At 36.4% G+C, this 21,789-nt stretch overlaps 2 protein-coding genes across 5 annotated transcripts; both read left to right on the forward strand.

The window, feature by feature from the left end:
- The first annotated feature begins 252 nt into the window (after positions 1 to 252).
- On the forward strand, positions 253 to 2,759 carry LOC126599260 (aquaporin PIP1-3-like). The gene is made up of 4 exons (XM_050265610.1): positions 253 to 666; positions 1,135 to 1,430; positions 2,273 to 2,413; positions 2,506 to 2,759. Exons 1-4 carry the CDS (start codon positions 339 to 341, stop codon positions 2,599 to 2,601), a joined length of 861 nt encoding a protein of 286 aa, XP_050121567.1. The 5' UTR covers positions 253 to 338; the 3' UTR covers positions 2,602 to 2,759.
- Positions 2,760 to 14,216: 11,457 nt separating this feature from the next.
- Positions 14,217 to 15,970, forward strand: LOC126599259 (short-chain dehydrogenase TIC 32, chloroplastic-like). 4 transcript variants are annotated; one of them, XM_050265609.1, is made up of 7 exons: positions 14,217 to 14,408; positions 14,521 to 14,634; positions 14,751 to 14,904; positions 15,063 to 15,141; positions 15,272 to 15,356; positions 15,470 to 15,516; positions 15,651 to 15,970. In XM_050265609.1, the coding sequence occupies exons 1-7, from the start codon at positions 14,300 to 14,302 to the stop codon at positions 15,813 to 15,815; spliced, it is 753 nt and encodes a 250-aa protein (XP_050121566.1). In that variant the 5' UTR covers positions 14,217 to 14,299; the 3' UTR covers positions 15,816 to 15,970. The 4 variants fall into 4 exon arrangements, with proteins under 4 accessions (XP_050121566.1, XP_050121563.1, XP_050121564.1 ...); XM_050265606.1 differs by having other exon boundaries at positions 14,217 to 14,634; XM_050265607.1 differs by having other exon boundaries at positions 14,217 to 14,634; positions 15,696 to 15,970.
- The last annotated feature ends 5,819 nt before the right edge of the window (positions 15,971 to 21,789 follow it).

Consider the following 21,789-nt stretch of genomic DNA (forward strand, 5'->3'; position numbering starts at 1 on the left):
GCACTAATTACATTAGTTTCATTAACGACTATCACAAATAATATTTTTTATTATGGCAAATAATAATATTGGTATTTCTCATTACTTGTAAGTGTAAGATTTTAGATTGAATTATTGTGAAAAGCGAATTTAAACCACTTATTATTATCCCATTATAACACTAAGCATACCCATTTTTAATATAGAAAATACGTTCGTTAAAAATAAATAATAATAATAGACTGATATTATCCATCTCAGCCATAAAAGTTCGCCTTATATCTCAGCCTTTTCTTGCAACTCACAAAACCCGAGCTCTGAGTGTAAAACCAGATCACCTAGAGAGAGAAAGCTCAGCCATGGAGGGCAAGGAAGAAGATGTGAAGCTTGGAGCAAACAAGTTCCCAGAGAGGCAACCCATTGGGACCTCTGCACAGACACACAAGGACTACAAGGAGCCACCACCAGCTCCATTGTTTGAGCCAGGTGAGCTCACCTCCTGGTCCTTCTACAGAGCTGGAATTGCTGAGTTCATTGCCACCTTCCTGTTCCTCTACATCACCATCCTTACTGTCATGGGTGTCAATAGAACTACTAGCAAGTGTGACTCTGTGGGCATCCAAGGAATTGCTTGGGCCTTTGGTGGGACCATCTTTGCCCTTGTTTACTCCACTGCTGGTATCTCAGGTCTGTTCCTTCTCCCTTCCCATCTCTTCAGTTTTCAAGATTTTTCATAAAGTCGGTAACTTTCACTGAAAAAAATGCTTTCTTTTGGTGTACATTTCAGGGGTCGAATTTCTTCAGTTTTTTTTTTTTTTTTTTTTGGATAAATATTTTGTGCTTTTTTCAAATTACTTTGATATTGGTTTTCTTTATTTTTCTTCTCCTCCCTTCCCATATCTTCAGTTTTCAATTTTTTGCATGAAGTTGGGTAACTTTCACTGGAAAACATCTTTCTGTTGGTGTATATTTCATGGGTTTCGTCATTTTTTCACTGTTGGGTAATTTTTTGTACGTTTCTTTAAATTATTGGATATGGGTTAACCATTTGATTCTTTAAACTTTTAACTTGGATTTTCTACCTTTGATGCTTGAAATGTTGTGATAAAATACTTTTTGTGATAAGATCTGTGTGTTTTCAATTGCATGTAACAGGAGGGCACATCAACCCAGCAGTGACCTTTGGGCTCTTTCTGGCAAGGAAACTCTCCCTTACCAGAGCCGTTTTCTACATAGTGATGCAGACCCTTGGTGCAATTGCTGGTGCTGGTGTTGTGAAGGGCTTCCAGAAGAACCAGTATGAGCTTTTGGGTGGTGGGGCCAACCTTGTTAACCATGGCTACACCAAGGGTGATGGCCTTGGAGCTGAGATTGTCGGTACTTTTGTCCTTGTTTACACTGTCTTCTCCGCTACTGATGCCAAGAGGAATGCCAGAGACTCTCATGTCCCTGTAAGTTATTATTTTTACTAATCTTTGTTATCATCTCTGACTTATATATATGCTTTTGCAGCTTCTGGATTTGTTAATTGTTTTGCTAATTTGAATTAGAAGTTGATTATTTTTTTCATGGACCAGTACTTCTTTGAGATGGTGCTGAATCTTTTGGTTAATTAATAGTATGATGGATGAAATTGTTTGTTGATTCTTGTTTTAGCTGGTACATTCCAGAATTTGGCTTTTCTGAGATTATGTTTAAATGGGTATATAATTCCATCCAAGCTGCCCTAATGGATGAAATTGTTATTGGATCTAGTCAATGGGACTGTAAAATCTATCATTTCTCCAGTTCTGTGAATCCTGGGGAAACAATGATGCTTGCCATGTGCTTGTTTTTGTTTGTTTCTGGTGCCCTTAAGGTGGAAAATTCTGCTGTTACCCAGAAGGTTTCACATGCATGTGAGTCCCACACTGGTGTTTGGTGGGTTTTGTATTTGTATATATGTGTATAAATGAAAAAGGGGGTGTTAGGCAATGTGACCTACCATTTAAGAATAGCAACAAGAAATTATACATGTGATTGGCAATCCAATTTGTATGGTCTCTTACCTATGCTGCACAAATACTTTAAATTTGGACGAGGGTCAATATCCGATACCCACGATACGTATCGGATCGTTGTCCAAATTATGTTAAATGCAGGAGTTGACCAAATGATGACACTTTCAAACAGTTGTTAATTTTGTTTAGCCTAAGTTAATACTATATCATTCTCTGAAGCTCTGTGGATAGAAAGATCATTCCTTTGGAGTTTGGACTGTGATTTAACTTGGAGTGTATATATCTGTATGCAGATTTTGGCCCCTCTTCCCATTGGTTTTGCAGTGTTCTTGGTTCACTTGGCCACCATCCCCATCACCGGAACCGGCATCAACCCTGCCAGGAGTCTTGGAGCCGCCATTGTCTACAACAAGGAGCACGCTTGGGATGACCACGTAAGTGAATTAATCAAAACTAATTAGGCAATTTCGTGATGAATTTTCGGTTTATTAATGATGGTTTTGTATACAATCTATTCTGTTTGCAGTGGATCTTCTGGGTTGGACCATTCATTGGTGCTGCTCTTGCTGCTATCTACCACCAGATAGTCATCAGGGCCATTCCTTTCAAGTCCAGGAGCTAATTTTCTTTAACCTCTCCACTTTTAAATTAGTGTCCCATTCTCCCTTTTTGGTGTCTTCTTCGCCTCCTTAATTGATTCAGTATGCAGTACAACTTAATCAATCATGTATTCAAAGTCTGTGACATGTTTTGAATGTAGAATTTATTTTATGGGTTAAAGTTTATTTATTACTGAACTTGGCAAGTAAGTCTAGAGAGAAAATGGACCGCGTACTTTAATGCCACGCGTTAATCTCGCTTATATGATATTGTGTTATTAGATTAGGAGGTCCGTGGGAGTGTCTCCGGTCCACCTAAGTCCACCTCCAATAATTTTCTTTTTTTTTTCTTTTGGGCCAATTTTTATAATGGGTCAGCCATAATAATGCGATTCAAATTTGTCTTTGGCGATAATCGAACCTAAGACATCTCACTTAAAAGTAAAGAGAAATACTACTAGGGCATAGTACTAAGTGGTCCAAAAATTTAGATTGAAAGGAAAAACGGTGCTGCTAGGAAATATTTCCCAATGATGGCTAACCACAAACACAAGATATAATGAGGTTAACCGTAAGTTAGGCTCACTTCTGAGTGATCCAATATCAAAGTAAACAAGATTACAAATGAAGATAAAATAGGCTGTTCCTCTTAATTCACTCTAAATCTCATTGCTCTCAATTATTCTCAATATACGTATATAGACTCCGAAATTCCAACTTTGAAGCTCACGTACCCTTAGCCTCAGGTTTTCTCTTTTAAGTAACATATGGTACCCTACGAGAGACTAGGTCACTGTCTGTGGGTGACAAGTAAGAAATAGCTACTGGGTGAGAGAAACTTTTTTGAATTGGACAGGCGTTTATTAGAAAAAAATTGTGTTGGTAGAAATCTCCGGTAGGGCGCATTAAAGGCTATGAAGTAGTGAGCTTTTCAAAGCTCCTTTTTTACCATTAGCAAGAACTTGTTTCAGCTGCAGATCATAAGGAATTCGAACAACTGCTTCAAATACAGTATCAGGAAGTATTTGTGTTCAAGGGTAGGATCATTTCGAAATGAACACGGCACACTTGGGGAATTTGACAAGAACACGATTAGGGATATTAGTATAAGGGATATTACTACTTTAAATTACACTAGAATTTGGCGAAGATCTAAACCTGTGATGCAGTGAGTTCAAAAAGCAAACCATAGCTATTAAGGCAATTCACTACTTCTAACACACACGATTGTTAATTGCTTCAGTTTTTCCAAACTTGAAGAAAATACAATTATTAACTGTGTTTCATGATAATGGCACAGATGGTTTAAATTTTTAGAAGTATATAGCTATTTAGTACTATGGTTTAGTGATATTTTTCCTTCATTTGCAATAGATAAATATTAGGTTTGAACCTCATATATGTCAAGTTCGATACCAATTTATTATTCCACTTAAAAAAAGTTCTCAGAAGTATAAATTTAACTATCAATTATAATGTTAATAGGGTTTTATCATGATTTGGTCTCGAAAAATGAGTTTCACAAATCTATTTGGTCCTTCCATTAGCTTCCCGTTAAGTTTTACGTCAATTTGCTGATGTGGCACATGAGTAGGTTCCAACTATCCAATCATTTGGTGCCACATGGATTAATCCTACAAATTTTTATTTTAAGATTTAAAAGCTAAATTTGACAAAACAAAAACATAAAAGAGGATAATTGCATAAGTCGATGGAGAGAGAGAGAGAGAAAGAGAGAGAGAGAGAGAGAGAGAGAGAGAGAGAGATTGTTGGAACTAAATTCGTGCACCACCGCGTGGGGTGGAGATGCCCAAACTTGACTACTTGTCAAATAGCAAATAACCACAAAGCAACCTTGGCACTAGTGGGGTGCTGGCCAAAAACTCTCTGATAGCCAAGTTAGTAAGCAGTTGATAAGATACAACCAATAGGCAAGGAAATAAAGTATGTCATAATTGCGCTACCAGAATTGAATCCTAAAAAGGTGTACTTATATCAGTTGAGAGAAAGACCTTTTTGGATATAGAATCCATACTAAACTGGGATAATCCTAGAGGATATCTAAAAGTAAATATTAAGGGTGGGCACGGGCCAGGCCTGGCCCAAAATTAGAGGGACCAAACTAAACCAGTTTGTAAATGCAACGGGGTGGGGCGAGGCGGTGGTGGGCTTTTCAGAATCGGAACCATACCTAACTCGGCCTATTTAAAACGAGTTGTAACGGGTCAGTTCCTACGGGTCCACTGGTCTTTTATTTTATTTTTCCTTTTAATAAACATTTTAAGTTTCAAGAATTTCTCAGGCCCCAACCCAAAAGAAATCTAATAGGTGAAATGAAACGCACAAATCCAACACTTTTCAAGCATTTCTGTTACAACCACCCCCAAATAATTGTAATATTTGTAATTTTCACCCCTAAGCTGCCATGTGTTAGCCATCTAACCCTTTCTTTTCTCTCTTTCTGCCCCCCCCCCCCCGTGATCTCTCTCTTCTTCTTCTTCGTCCCTCTCTCCCGTAGCTCTCTTAACTCTCCCGTATCTCTCTCTCCCTCTGGACTCACGAAGATCATATCACCAACAGGAAAGACTCGCAACGAACCCAGGATCCCTGCCCTGTGAACTCGACGGCACAGAGCAAAGCTCCGGCGAGCTTTCTTTCCTTTTTCCCGTCGGGTAAGTCTCGAATCCCTCGTTCTCGTATGCATGTTTTAATAGTAGAAATGCATACATGAAAGACATGATTTACTGATTACGTTTTAGGAAACGTTTTGAGATAACATGCTTACTAAGGCTAGTTTGAATTATTACTATTTTTCCTATACACTATGTTCTTATAGAATATCCAATGGATGACGATATGATATTTAGAACATGTTTCGAACACCTCTTTATAGTATAGATGATGGATGACTTTATACTATGAAGTTGTTTTTCAATATATATATGTTCAGTGGTTTTGTACTTACCTAGTGGTCATTTCCTCTACGGGACGTAGGGATAGATTCCGGTCCGTCCCGGGTGATGGTTTGGTGTTGGCATAGGGCCTGGAGTGTGTTTCCTCTGGCTATTTAGCACAGGGACGGGGAGTCGGCATGGGGCCTGAAGTGTATTTTCCTCTGACTGTCTGCTCAGAGACGAGGAGCCAGCATGAGGCCTGGGGGTTATCGGACAATTCACTAGTGATTATTATATATACAAGTTATGATTTGAGACATTGCATGGCATGCTAGGTTTTGGAAAACCTATGTTTATCATTATATATGTGTTTTCATAAAACCTGGGGGTTAGTACGTGGATAACTGTTTTATTATATCTATATCAAATTGGTCCACTTATGTTTGTTTTGCATCCCCTTCAGGATTTAGAATCGAGGCATACAATCCCGGCATCCAGACACTTCCGCATTGGTATCTTCGAGTCCTCTCGGTGTAGGACCCACTTCTGTGTTCATTCAATTTTTATATTAATTCTTTTAGACTTCTAGATTAGATGTGTGCTCTGAACACGTTCCTTAAATGTATATTCCTTATTATTTTACATTTATAAGTTTTATCTATCCCTTGTTTTTAGCATTTGCACTCAATAAATGGCTTTCGTCACCCTCGGGTGTCGACCAGCACGAGCCTATCCTGGTATTCGGGGAATATCGGGGTCGAGGCATGTCAGATTGGTATCAGAGCATGGTTTGTTCAGAGCATACTTAGGATCTTCTCTTACTAAATTAGTGTGTCAGTTTTGACTTCATTTGGATGTCAGGACTTCTGGATTTTATGCCATTTGGCGTAGTTATGCAAATCTTCTTTGTTTGAATTGTCACATTCTGGTTAAAATACAAGAATTCGTGTCGGGATTGTGCCTCATTAGTGATGTGCTTGAATTATTGGATGACTTTCAGCTTCGGATCGATACTCTACGATGTGCATTCCCTGGGAATGACGGGCATGGTCGGTGTTACTTGAAGCGACTTGTTTTAGAAATCTCAATTTGAGGAAGTCTGGTCAAGACCAGCTGTAAATCTGAAATGGTGATGCCACTTTGCAACATGCGTTCCCTAGGAATGGCGGGCATATTCATATCTCTTGGAAATTACTCGAAACATTCAAAGTGCGTGCTAAATAACGAGTAAGTGCTATTGGTGACGACGGTTAGTAAGTGGTAGTTGGTGGGAGCAAATCAATGTTCTTGGACTCGTTTCCATTAAGGATATTCGTGTGAATCTTTAGAATGAATCTTCAGTGATTGTTCTATCGATAACCTTCTTGCTTATTCCAATGACGAAGTCAAGTTCACAAACCTTTGACCGTCAGCTTCACATCAAATTCTTCAAGTGTTGACTTCGTTTACATTAATTGTTTTCTTAGGAAGCTCCTCGGAAGCAGACGCTATTCTTACCAATTTCCAAATGGAGTTGCGATTCTTCTTGTTGTTGTAGTTGAACTTGGATGATGAAGACCCAAACTTGTTTGGATAAACAGACTCCTTGAATTTCCCCTGGGTCTGGTACTCGGTGGTAAACCTTAGCTCCTTGTTCACGTACCTTTCGGTAGAGGTGAACTTAGCCTCTTGCTTGTAGCTTAACTGACCAATGCTCTTGTCCATTAACTGTTCATCCTTGTAATTTTCAGTGAAATGGCTTAAGACTCTACCATATTCATCATTGTATGAAGATCGAGCTTTGCTCTAAACTTCTCTGGACTCATTGAGCTTTGGTTTACTAAAAGGTATCACTTTAAGGTAGCCAATTGTGTCACTGCATGCATACGCAGGCTGCTTCGTATCCTTCTTCTTCGTCATTCTGTTAATTCAGAGGTTTTATGTTTCATTTTTGAACTTTGAAACATCTCTCACAAAGCATTATGAATTTTGAAATGTCTTTGGCCTCGTCAAACCTTATTAAAAGTTCTTAACTATTCTTGAGATTAGACCTGTTCCTTTTGGCTAAGAAACTAGTCGACCCTATTGTGATGATTAGCCAAATAATCATAAACAGTGACTTCTATTTCTGCATCTTCATTTTCCTTCGCTTGTTTGTTTCTCAATGTGAACTGGATCATGTCGGAACAATACATCGAGGGTGAAAAAAAAAAAAAGTTTGTTCTCGGCATGATTTCTTACTCAACTAGATATCTTGTGCTATAAATTTAATGGACTTGTTTTGACCCTCAAATTCTTGAGTGTTCTTTTAGCCTTCTCGACATGGTTTCTCGCTCAATCAGTGAGGAATTCACGAATGATCGATTCGGCGGAAGTGTGCACCCAATTCTTATCGATTTGGACAGGAATGTTGGGAGCATAATATCTTGACAAGCTTACCAGACTTACCATAAAAAGTTCCACGTGGGTGTGAAGTTTGAGCGGTCTTTTAGTAAGAGTTGGTTAAAGGTTTTAGTACGGAAGGTCAGCATATTGTATCACCATCTTACTAGAATTCATAGGCATCACATCGGTTATTTTCCAACGATATGTGTCGTCTCAACGCATATTTTCACTGCTTCACTCCAAAACTCTTTTGTTGTGAGTACGTGGTTGTCGAAACACTTCTAGCAGATCTGTTTGGTGCACTCTGGGATGGCACCACAGCGTGGTCGAGGTGAGAATCAGAAGATCTTCACACTTCTCTCGAAAGGTGTGTACTCTCTTTTCTTTTTAGGTTGACCATTTGCGAGTCATTCTTTCCACCAACTTTGACCTTGGTTGACTAGAAATATGCAACTAAGCAACAATGGAGAGGTGGTTTGAGCACTACAACAGTTCCCAAGAGATACTGCGTGTTGAGGAAGATGACTTCTCATTTTCTGCTTGCTTGGTTCGAGCTTTTGGGTCTACTACTAACATGGTAGCCACTTCTCTTGAATCTCAAGGTACAATTTTCAAATGGGTTCTTTACTGGTGAAACACTAGAGTAGTTGGTCACATTTGGAAGAACTGAGGAGGATATGATGCTTGGTACTGGATGGAGTTGTTACGACGATAGTTTTTATTTTGTTGGTTGGGTACGACATTTTTGCGACATAGTACGAAAGTTTTCTACGGGCAACACTAGTTGACAGATGAGTATTGTGATCTGGTATTTGGATGATCGAATTTTCGACGTGTGAAATTGTGCACCCTCAGGAAATTACTGCTTGCTTAGCGAGACAACAATGTGTTGTCGATATTGCGGGCTGCAGACCGTTGTATCGATAACTTATTCGTTGGGTTTGTTAAGCAAGTGAGCAAGAAGATCCGTCTTCAGCAGTTGTGCGGAATGGTTATTCTTGGGACTCTAACCAAAGATTCATGTTCTCAAAGTGCGTGACGTTTCATATGCGTAGGCGAGACCCACTCTCATTTTTCAATTTTGGTTTTCAATATAAGTATTTTAACTTCCTTTACTTTAGTTATTTGTTTTTGGCGTTACAAATGTTTTGGGGGAAGTATTTCCGTTTTCAGTTTTAAGTTCAGCACGAGTTTTCGATCTATATGTTATTACTTATCTATTTTAGACGTTATCGTATTTTATGTACTTACTTTTGACCTTAAGTTATTTTGTGTTTTCGACCTTATATCTTTATAAAGTATGTTTTCTACTATTACTCTGATGGGGAAGAAAGTAGAAGCTTGGAGGCATGATAGAGGATTTTGCAACCCGCTCGCGACGGTGTGTCATATTCTCTTTGATGCACCCACTCTGACTTGATTACCCTTTATACATATATTTTCTTTCTATTTTCGAGTATTTTTCAGTGTAGTATGTTATTTTAAATTTCGAGGATGAAATTATTTTAAGGGGGGTAGATTGTTACAACCACCCCCAAATAATTGTAATATTTGTTATTTTCACCCCTAAGCTGCCACGTGTCAGCCATCTAACCCTCTCTTTTCTCTCTTTCTGCCCCCCCCCCCCCGTGATCTCTCTTTTCTTCTTCTTCGTCTCTCTCTCACGTAGCTCTCTCAACTCTCCCGTGTATCTCTCTCTCCCTTAACCTCTCGCATCTCTCTCTCTTTGGACTCACGAAGATCATATCACCAACATGTGAGACTCGCAACGAACCCAGGTTCCCTGCCCTGTGAACTCGACGGCACGGAGCAAAGCTCCGGTGAGCTTTCTTTCCTTTTTCCCGTCGGGTAAGTCTCGAATCCCTCGTTCTCGTACCTAGCATGATGCTTGGTTGTGTTTTAGGAGGTTGATCCTTCCATTTTTACGTAGGTTTTGCCTCGGGATTGTGTTGGGTGAAGCACACCCGTTTTCCCAAATTCAATTACTATTATATAGTTTTATTAATTGAGCCCTTTATGTGCTTTGGGGCAATTATAGTGGCATTTCTGTCTTCGCTAGCTGCGTGACTTTTCGACGGCAAAGTACTGTGAGTGGACCCCTTCTAAAAATGCATGTTTTAATAGTAGAAATGCATACATGAAAGACATGATTTACTGATTACGTTTTATGAAACGTTTTGAGATAACATGCTTACTAAGGCTAGTTTGAATTATTATTATTTTTCCTATACCCCATGTTCTTATAGAATATCCGATGGATGACGATATGATATTTAGAACATGTTTCGAACACCTCTTTATAGTATAGATGATGGATGACTTTATACTATGAAGTTGTTTTTCAATATATATATGTTCAGTGGTTTTGTACTTACCTAGTGGTCATTTCCGCTACGGGACGTAGGGATAGATTCTGGTCCGTCCCGGGCAACGGTTTGGTGTTGGCATAAGGCCTGGAGTGTGTTTCCTCTGGCTATTTAGCACAGGGACGGGGAGCCGGCATGGGGCCTGAAGTGTATTTTCCTATGATTATCTGCTCAAAGATGGGGAGCCGGCATGGGGCCTGGGGGTTATCGGACAATTCACTAGTGATTATTAGATATACAAGTTATGATTTGAGACATTGCATGGCATGCTAGGTTTCGGAAAACCTATGTTTATCATTATATATGTGTTTTCATAAAACCTGGGGGTTAGTACGTTGATAACTGTTTTATTATATCTATATCAAATTGGTCCACTCATGTTTGTTTTGCGCCCCCTTCAGGACTTAGAATCGAGGCATACAATCCCGGCATCCAGACACTTCCGCATTGGTATCTTCGAGTCCTCTCTGTGTAGAACCCACTTCTGTGTTCATTCAATTTTTATACTAATTCTTTTAGACTTCTAGATTAGATGTGTGCTCTGAACACGTTCCTTAAATGTATATTCCTTATTATTTTACATTTATAAGTTTTATCTATCCCTTGTTTTCAGCATTTGCACTCAATAAATGGCTTTCGTCACCCTCGGGTGTCGGCCAGCACGAGCCTATCCTAGTATTCGGGGAATATCGGGGTCGGGACGTGTCAATTTCATAGGCCCCAACCACAGATCTATTGAAAACAAAATCAACGGAAAATAAAATCATACAGAAATCAATTGAAAACAAAAGGTCCACTTGATAATCCACAAAGCCACAACATACAAATAGCAATATTGAATCCCTTAATCGAATAATTTAGCAAATTAACCCCTAATTCCTAAATCCCCAAATTCAAATTCAAAAAATAAAACTAAAATTAGGTGGCGAGAAGAAAAGAAGCAGGGGCCTATGAGGTGGTAAGGGCAAAGGTTCGATGGAGCACTAGATTCAATCAACAGAAGGAGGATGAGGAAGCAGCGGCGGCTGCGGAGGACTTAGTACTTACAGTTAAAGAGCATATCTGACGAGAAGGCTGGAAACTCAGCGCCTGGATTCGTGGACCAGCGGAAACACTTGACTGTCGACTATCGAGATTCAAGAATGAGGGTTGAGGAGATTTAGTCTGGGTTCATGAAAGAGATTGTGAAAGTGAGAACTGAGTTAGTGAGAAGACCCGTGTGAATTGTATGTGTGTGATACGGTCCAGGCAGGGGGCCCTTGTATTCAGAAGTTTGGATCTGCCCCACCCTACTATTTACTTGAACCCACCTTGCCCCGCCCCATTTTCTCTATAAATTATTTGGACCTACCCTGAACCCGCCCTGTTTGCCCACCCTAAGTAAATATTGCATCGTCTTAAGAGTGTGATTACTTGCGGCGCACACCAAATCCCTAGATTGTAGGAATTTCAAAGAATATAGAAACCTTATTTACTCCATACTAGATCAGGTCTATGTATTTTGCGGAACAAGAATGATCAATCTCAACAAAGTCGATGGACTTCACCCACTTATTCGGAACATGATGATGTTGGCATCGCTAATTCATTTATACAGCTCGATGAGTTTAGAGCTATTGATCAATTACTGGACTTTTGAGGTGTTGGAACCAAATTTGTGCATCACCGTGAAAGGTGGAAATGTACAAGCATGGTCAATCTCAACAATGTCATTGGACTTTGCTTACTTATTCTGGAACAGGATGATGGTGGCATCGTTGCTCTGTGTATTCAGCTTTGCAGTGGAGCATGTCGAGTCCATAACCAGACTTCAAAGGTACTTGTATTCTGATCCACCTTACTCCGGCCTTAGAACATTCTCGCTTCTCATATTAAGTTATAGCCTTGCACACCATGCACGCCATATGCATATAATGGAAAAAATTTCACAAATTTTTGCAATTGGACACTTGAAACAGAAATTGGAACATACCCAGTATTCTAGCATGTCAAAAGGTAATTTTTTTTTTCCACAACCTATAGGCCTCAACATGAAACACAAACCCTAATTTAACTTCTAAGTATTAGTTCATCTTAGAAACAACCCATTTATTCCATAAATTATTGATATAGAAACTTGGAACTAAACACCCTACCTTACTATGCCCGCTGAAGCTTCAATCGTAGGAAAAAATGGAACTTTCCAGACAAAACAGAAAATATGGCACAAATGTCCTATCTTTAAGTATGGAAGAATCTATTGTATTTGGTTATGGAAGAATAATACACATAGTTCACAGATCTAAGCTCAAACCCAAAACCCCTGACCTGACCTTACTTTTTTTCACTTCTCTCTTGACATCCCTATGCTTGAAATTAGAGCTATGAGCTCAACCCAAAATCCAGCTCACTTTTCCCATCTCTCTCTCGACTTCCTTCTCTTCGAAATCAAAGTTCACACATCTGAGCTCAATCCAAAAGCCCACACAGCTCACAGCTCTCCCTTTCTCGACATCCCCAACTTCGAAATCGAAAAATGGCACAATGAGCTGTGACTTTTTACAATTTATATGTGGTTATTTTTGTCATTTCACTTTTGTGCATGGTGTGCATGGCCGGTTTGTCCTATTTTGGTCCAAAGATTAAGAAAATGGCTTATTTATGTCAATTTCCATTTTTTTAAACTTATATAGAATAATAATACAACAATAAATATTTAATGTCCATTATATACACTGTGACTCTTGTATTTTATAATAAGTTTTTTTAGTAGTTTAACTTTAAAATCATCAAAATAATTTTTTTTCTTAATGGGTTGAAACGAGTTACTCACGGTAACTTGTGTAAACTCATTAATGACATGTTATTAACGAGTGACCTGATAATGACATGATTAGTTATTGTGTTGATCCGAAACCCATTATTTTGGTGTCGTGTTAGCGGGTTGAGGAATTAATTGCCATGTCTAAAACACATCATTTGGTTTATACAATTTGGTTTTAAAATTTGATCTCCCTAATATTACCCAAATTATTGAACCAAATTTTTATAAACCAGATGATGTGGATGTTGATGATTGGATTACTTCCTATTAGTGACACATCATTTAGTTTGCCAATTTGGTTTAAGAATTTGGTCTCCCTATTATGTTTTGTTTAAACAGTTAAGTCAACTAATTGTCTTTCCTTTGTAAACAAATAATTGCTTACAAATAATCAATTCCATAAAACACAAATAATTGCTTATAATAAATAATAATTGCAAAATGTATAATTATAAATGTTTTTACAATCAAACTATTTATATATTTAACGAATTTATAACGAATCAAATTGAATATCGTACTGTCTATGTGTACTCTGTGACGAATGATACTATAGTTACTAAGGAATTCCGTACCCGAACGAATCGCGAACTCGAACCGTACTCCGTATTTGGCAACAAACCGTACTCCATATTTGGCAACAATGGTTCGAGACTTAGTTGAAGCTAAAATGTTGAATGATCAAGTAAAACTTATATAGGCTATGGCCGAAGCCTTGTTGCCTTGTAAGAAAGCTGTCAGCATAGATATAAGCTGCTTTCTTATTAATCCCTTTGTTTTTCTTCTGATTTCCTTGGTTATTTTTCAATTAGATTATTTGCATTACCATCTATTAGTGATGAGAGATATTAGATACATAATTGTATACAATCGATAACACTGCTAAGAGCACTATTGACAGCCTTTCTTCAGGTCGTTTAAGACAAAGGTGTAAGCCTAGAAACCCTTTGTGGTACTTTGGCAGGGCGAGCGGCCCTTAAACTGAAAAGGGTTTGAAAACACCTCAAGAATCTCTTAGTGTAGATTAAAGTAATAATATTGCTCGTAATAAAAACGAATGTCTTATTTTTTAAATAGCAGAACAACATGACAAACAATATTGCTTAGGCTGGCTAAACAATTAGATAAAATTATTTAAATTAAATTTGGTATCTATAACTAGTGAGGCACACCAACCATAGCTTTGTCTTTGACATTCGCTGTAACTCCAAATCTCGTTGAAAATAATTCAAGAAAAAAGAACTCCATCACCTATGTTGCCAATTATTACTTCATATCATCGTCTGCGGAATCAATGGGTGGGATATTTAGCAAGAAAGGAGAATCTGGATTCTCTGTCTCTTCCACCGCGGAGAAAGTTACTCAAGGGATTGACGGAAGCGGTCTTACCGCCATTGTTACAGGCCATGTTCTTCTTTACGCTTTCTATAATTAACTTCATTGCCTGTGTCTCTCCAACTAAGGTTGTAAGGTTGCTAAATACTTTAGTGTGCGTGAACTTTGTTTATATTTCAGGAGCTTCAAGTGGTATTGGCGTAGAGACATCGCGTGTTCTTGCAGGGATTATGGCAACTCCATTCAAGCTCTCCAAAGACAACATAAAACTCCATATCGCAACTAACCATTTAGGTACGCTCCCTAACATGTCTAATGAATTTCTTCCATGAGGCCAATGGATCAAGTTTTTAACAAAGTTTCTTTCATCTTGTTACTTAATATTATTACTAAAACCATCCAATGTGCAGGTCATTTTCCCCTCACAAATCTTTCTTTAGAGACCATGAAAACCACATCACGAGAAAGAAAAACAGAGGGAAGACTTGCTAATGTATCATCGCTAGGTCATCGATATATATACCGTGATGGATTTTGTTTTGACAAAATTAGTGACGACTCAAGGTATACTTTTGTATATGCAGCATCATTTTGAAGAATTTAGGGTATATATATTCTGGTTTAATAAGTTGACATCTGTTTTTTTGTTTAATTGTTCGAGCCTTCGAGGTGTATGTTAGATAATGATCAACAATCTTCCCTTTTTACTTGCTAATTTTTAGATACCAGAAATATTATGCTTATGGACAATCCAAGCTTGCTAACATATTGCATGCTAATGAGCTTACAAGGCGTCTGAAGGTATTGAATTCCTTAAAATCATCAATCACCATGTCTTTTATTTCAGCATATATATTCATATAAGTTATTAATGCACTTTAAAATGACTCTTGATTGATACGGTAACTTATTTTCAAAACAAACTAAACAGGAAGAAGGGGCAGAGGTAACAGCTAATTCTCTTCATCCTGGAACAATGCTCACCAATTTTATGCGCTATGATTGCTTTTTATGGTGTAAGTTTCAGCTCCTATACCCTACAACTTTGATCACTTTTGAATGTTCTCGACAGTGCAACTTTTGTCTGGTTTTCGACTGATCAATTTATGTTCTCTTTGGCTTGACACAGGTCTGCTTAAGGTGCTGGGCATATTGGTCTCCAAAACAGTTGAACAGGTACTTCTTTTACCTTGAACTATTTATGTAGTATGTAGCAGCTGATTTTATTTTTCAGGCACAAACTACACATGTAATAACATTTTATATCATCTATGCTTAAAATTATTTCTTGAACATGGCTGTACGTGTAGGGTGCGGCAACAACATGCTTTGTGGCGCTCCATCCACAAGTAAAGGGAGTAGGGGGCAAATACTTTGTAGACTGCAACGTCACCAAACCGAGCTCTCAGGCAAAAAATGCAGATTTGGCTGCAAAACCCTGGGATTTTAGCTCGAGTTTGACCAATCCGGAGTAGCAGGAGTTAATGTTCTTTCTGAAGTGTCGTGAAATAAAATTGTCAAATTGTAAACTGCAATCAGATACTGGATCCAGACTAAAGTTCAGATTTGTACTCAATTGTCTTTAAAATTTAGTTATCAGGCATGTTACCATCAGCCAATCCTTACAAGATATGCTGAAGCAGCTTCATTGTATTTTGGTTGTCTTTTCATATATTTGGCATGACCTGTAGGGAGCAGCAACTGAATGTTCCGTGGCGTTGCATCATTATATTAAGGATTTCAACGGTGAATGTACCATGGACAGCAACAAAGCCGATCTGAGCTCTCAAGCTAACGATGCCGAATTGGCAAAGAAGCTTTGTGATTTCAGTTTGAATCCTGTAAATTTAGGACATAAACAGCAACAACTTTTTCCTTAGGATTGACTACACACATTGACATTTAAGTAGTGATGCTGAGAATGAATCCAATATTGATTGAAAAAGGAACATTGCATGCATCAGCGTATACACAATGGGTTCAAATAAACTTTCTCACAAAAGATTTGGGGCAGTTGCCAGTAGGAAAAAATTGGAAAGTGGATCTAAACCCGTTCAGCATTTAGTCTAGTTGAATTTTTTTTTTTTCCTTAGTTGTTTGAAAAGTCGGGAGGATATTTTTCGGGGACTAGAGTGGTTTGACTAGGTTGTGTTTCTCCTTTTTTGTCATATTGTCTACACTTTCTTCTTCATTTTTTCTGAAAATATGACTTTAGCCCCTGAAACTCAAGTTTCTTTACATAAAACCCGACATAGTCTTTTTATCTGAATAAAACCTAATGACTAGGCTCCACATAAGCAAATTCATTAATTTTGTTTGCCTTTACACATTTTACATTTTGCAGATGCCTAAAATACCCCTAATTACCGTTTTAATGTAAACATTTAAATCTATGCAAATTTGAAAGGAGAGATTAATGGAAAAAAATGCATTAATGTTTAAAATAATAATATGTCATAACAAATTGTATGTTAAGGAAAAAAAGAACTAATAATGTTATACTTTCCTTCGTAATTATTTTTCAAATTTGCATAAAATTAGACAATTTTAATTTAATCTTGTCATTTTCTTACCAAATGAAAATATGAAAGGGCACTATAAAATAATTTAGCTATATTTAAAAAATATAGGTAAATTATTTGGACATGTGTATTAGTAATAAATTTGCCCTGTATATGTAATGATACATGTAAAATAATTTACTTATAAAATAAAAAATGTTATTTGATTTCAAAATAAATTTATCTATATTTTATATAATAATATAGGTAAATTATTGCACACATATATATTAGTAGTAAAATGTGCCCAATATATATAATAATGCATGAAAATAATTCACCTACAAATAAAGGAAATTTGATTAAAAAATAATATATCTACTACTTTTTGTTTATAAATTTCAATTTCTTTTTTTTATATTACAAACATAATGTACCTACAATATAATTTACCTATTGTTTAATCCTAAAAGAAAATAATGTATCTACTGTTTTATTTTTTATTTATTTTTTGTCGAATAGCTACTGTTTTATTTTAGTAGAGATAATTTGTCTTGGTTTAATTCTTACGAAATAATTTAGGCACTGTTTAACTTTACCAAAATAATGGAACTACTATTTTAATTTACCTACAAAATAAATGCTATTTGATTCAAAATTAATTTACTTATATTTTACATATAAATATAGATAAATTATTTTTAACAAGCATATATGATAACAAACAAAAAATGCCTAATGTATGTAATAATCTAGGTAAAGTAATTTACCTACAACATAAAAGAATATTAATTGGTTCTTTATTGTTTTTTATCCAACAATATTATTTGATGCAAAATAACTGATTGTACAAAGGATTTTTTTTTTCATATGAAAAATTTGCCCATAATTGTTTATGAACATGGCTAAATTAATATATATATATATATATATATATATATTCCTAATATTTACCATACAAGAAAGGTGAACTTTTCCATATGGGGTTAATTACTAATCATAATTAGGGTGAGTAATAATATTTATTGACATAATTAGGGTTTTGTGGCATAAGTTGTAAATATGTGATAATAATTGGTTACATATTTGTCTACATGGTACTCTATTTGAAATTTGGGTTTTATTTGCATATTTAATATTAGGTGGGTTTTTGTTTGGAAAATAAGAGTTTCAAGGGTCTTTTTCTAAAGAACCCTAATATCTTTAGATCATTCGTGATCTATTTTGACCACATGGTCATCAGGTGATGAGTTGTGTAGCTATCTTCGGCTGTAGATTTTCTTTATAACTTGCAGTGTTTTGCTGCCACTGTTTTTTGTGCTTGAATCTGGAACAAAGTTTCAATCTTTCTCCTTCGTTTTTCCACAGTTCTGCTGTTTTTTTGCATTGAAAGTGCAAAATTTTATGTGTTTGTATCAAAACCTCAAGTTGGTGAATTTAAAATCAAGGGAAAAACCAAATTTCTTTATATACAACGATATATGTATATTAAGGAATGAGAAAAATTAAATGATATCAAAATCACAATTCACGACTCGCGACCCTCATATCCCTTTCTTCCCCGTTGCGCTCTCTCGCAATATGCGTTGACTCCATTGGAGCACGCAGGGTGCGTCAACAGCATGCTGGTTGTTTTTTTTTTCAAAGTCATGTGAAACTTGTCGAACAAAGGATATCCGAAACTCTATGGCTGAAAATCCAGAATTGGCAAAGAAGCTACAGAATTTCAGCCTGAGCCTGACTGATCCAGACTAGTTCGGAACTAGGCCGGTCCTGAGTTTTTGGGTGTCTAGTGCGAAAGCTCAAAATGTGCCCTTTTTTAATACGGAAACATATGTTAAAAAAAAAAAATATTTAACGAGGGTTGGAACCCAGTCGAAGCTGGGGGGCTAGGCCCTCACGCCCAAATTATATTACTTGAGAAAATATACAACGGGGGGATATAGTACCTAAACCCCGACAATCAAAAATACAATCATATACAACCATTCCTAGCAAAGCTCATTGAAATTTAACCTTTAAGAAATTGTCTTCTGGCATTTTTTGAAGCAAAATCATCAATTATATCATTATACTCCAAGTCTTCAATCTCATCATTTTCAATGCATAAGATTGCTAATCCATTTAGCCTATCTTGAGTAATAGTGGTCCGCAAGTAAGATTTTAATAATTTCAATTTTGAAAAACTTCTTTCTGCAGATGCCACAGTCACAGGTACAGTCAACAGTACATGATAAGCAATCAAGACATTAGGACACATGTCAGTTTCTTTTACAAAGTTTGCTATTTCCATGGATGTCCAAGGGTTATTGGAGAGAAATGCTTCTTCAGGTAACATCATTTGCAACACATGTAATTCGGAACATAAATCGGCTCCATCTACATCCATGGTATTTCCATGTTTCAAATGTGCTTCAAGATTCCTACAATTTTCTTTTAGCTGTTGCTTATCCAATGAAATTAACTTCGGTGCATCAAACAAGCCAAAAATAGATTCAAAAGCCTTTAATTGTTCAAACCTGTGTTTCAGTTGAGAAAAAACAATATCCACTATAACTAGAAAATAATCTGTTCTAAATGATTCTTCAGCAGACTGTTGTTCCCTCTCATTACCATCAACTTCATCATGATGTTTTTTTTAGGTCTATGACGTTTAGTTTGAAAAACAAGGTCAATTTCCGAATCAAGTGCAATTTCTTTAGCATCACGCATGACAGAAGCAAAACCAGTTTCTCTGTAGTTTTCAAAAAAGGTAACAAGTGCTTCCAATGCCTTTACAGCAACATCAAGACGCATGTCCTCAGATTGTAATTTTATGCTCACCATGTTAATCTTCAACAAAATGTCATACCAAATAACCAAACTTAATACAAAATCAAAACTAGAAAGTTCTCCTGATGCTAAACATCCTGCATCCCTACTCAATTGGGGATTCTCAGTAATTTCCACCAACGTAAACAAAGCATTTCTAACTTGAGCTACTTGGGATTTAATTGCTTTAACACTTTCAATGTGACTTTCCCATTGAGTAGTTGACAATGACTTCAAAGTTAAATCATCAATATGTTCAAGCAAAATATTCCAACGCTTTGTAGAGTTAGAAAACACCGTATATATGCATTGACATACTCCAAAAAAAGATTTTTCTTTAAGACATGAACTTGCCATATCACAAACTATTAAATTAAGACAATGAGAACCACATGACATGTAAAAGGCTCTGGGATTTATGTCTAGCAATCTTTTCTGGACACATTGGTGTTTCCCTCTCATGTTAGATCCATTATCATAACCTTGTTCCCTCACATTATCAATATCAAGATCAAGAGACTTTAGAACATCTTGCAACTCATTAAAAAGTCATTGTCATGATGTATCTTACGCACTTAAAAACTTCATGAAATACTCCTTTATATTTATTGACCTACTTGACAAGTCAACACATCTCAAAATTAAAGTCATCTGTTCCACATGACTTGCATCAGGAGTACAATCAAGAATGATAGAAAAAAATTTGGCTTATTTTACTTTTTTAATGATTGTGGTTTTGACTTTTGAAGCTAAAGTAGCTATCAACTCATTTTGGATTTTATGGCTCAAATAGTGGTGATGAATCTCTTTATTCTCAATGAGTCGAAAATGCTTTTTCATTATTGGATCAAACTCCGCAATCATTTCAAGTAAACCTAAGAAGTTGTCATTAGAGTCTTTATAAGGTCTTTCATTTGTTCCACGAAATGCTAAATTACGTATGGCAAGACATTTTACAACAGCAATAATTCTAAGCATCACTTGTTTCCAATGATTTGTCTCTTTCTTGATTCGCATTTGAAATTTTTATCAATTGTCTGATTTTTTTGTCAATCTACTTTTCAACTCAACCCAAGTTCTCTTATTAATGAGATGCTCTTTACAATTTTCATGTTGGTCAAGCTTCACACCAAGATGTCTCCAATCACTAATTCCATCTTTTGCTAACTCACTTTTTGAGGCAATTGTTTAAAATAATTTACAACAAAAGCAAAAGACTTTATCCAACTCTTTTGAGTACACAAGCCATTTCCTATCATAAATTTCACCCGTTGGTAATTTTCGATCATAGAAGTGTGAGGAAAATTTTCTAGAGAGTTTGTCCTTAGGATAAGTGAAATTAGTTTCTCGAATTGGTCCCTTTTCTTGCATTAAGACCATCCCAAACTCTTGGATCATAAATGTTTAAATGGAAAATAGGTTCATGAGACTCAATAGTTTCCTCTACACTAATATGATCATCATCAACATTTAAATCCACATCACCACCATTTTCATGGTCTTGAGACTCATCACCAACATTTTCTTCTAAATCACTACCATTTTCATGATCATGAGACTCCCCAACAACATTTTGTGACTTTTCACCAACATCATTTTCTCTCAAATTTTCAACTGACTTATTATTTGTAGAGAAAAATTTATTAAGAGATATCTTAAACTTTCGGCAATTTCGTTATCCCTTGCCTTTTTTTTCATTTTCATATTACCAAAGAGTTGTTTCCTAAAAAACATGGCTTCGATAATTTGTTTGCAAAAATTACCTACACATTATATAACAAAAATTTCCTATCAAAATTATCATTCCAACACATATTATATATTATAAAAACACTAACACATAGTCTAACATATTATAAAAATTGAACCTAAAAATTGGGTTTGAAATGAAATCAAATAATTCAATTCATCAACAACAACAACAATTCTATACCTCAATTATCATATAATTCTATGTCACTTGCAAAATTGTATATTAAATTATGAATTGATAATTCAAATTTTAAAAATTAGTTTACCTCAAAACTCAAAAGGGCTGATGATGATTGGTGAGTGAATGCCCTTGGTGCTGAGCTGAGGAGGAGGGACAGCCGGACAAGGACCTCATGTGCTGTTTGTCTGGGACTCTGGTTGCGTG

Source organism: Malus sylvestris, chromosome 14 (genome assembly GCF_916048215.2).
Source record: "Malus sylvestris chromosome 14, drMalSylv7.2, whole genome shotgun sequence".
Taxonomy (NCBI): Eukaryota; Viridiplantae; Streptophyta; class Magnoliopsida; order Rosales; family Rosaceae; genus Malus; species Malus sylvestris.

What these genes read in the sequence shown, in the direction of transcription:
- LOC126599260 (XM_050265610.1), top strand. Translation starts at nt 339, where the DNA reads ATGGAGGGCAAGGAAGAAGATGTGAAGCTTGGAGCAAACAAGTTCCCA. An exon ending in CTCCACTGCTGGTATCTCAG is followed by an intron (nt 667 to 1,134) that starts GTCTGTTCCTTC and finishes TGCATGTAACAG; the next exon opens with GAGGGCACATCAACCCAGCA. An exon ending in CCAGAGACTCTCATGTCCCT is followed by an intron (nt 1,431 to 2,272) that starts GTAAGTTATTAT and finishes ATCTGTATGCAG; the next exon opens with ATTTTGGCCCCTCTTCCCAT.
- LOC126599259 (XM_050265606.1), top strand. Translation starts at nt 14,259, where the DNA reads ATGTTGCCAATTATTACTTCATATCATCGTCTGCGGAATCAATGGGTG. An exon ending in TATCGCAACTAACCATTTAG is followed by an intron (nt 14,635 to 14,750) that starts GTACGCTCCCTA and finishes TCCAATGTGCAG; the next exon opens with GTCATTTTCCCCTCACAAAT. An exon ending in TCTCCAAAACAGTTGAACAG is followed by an intron (nt 15,517 to 15,650) that starts GTACTTCTTTTA and finishes CTGTACGTGTAG; the next exon opens with GGTGCGGCAACAACATGCTT.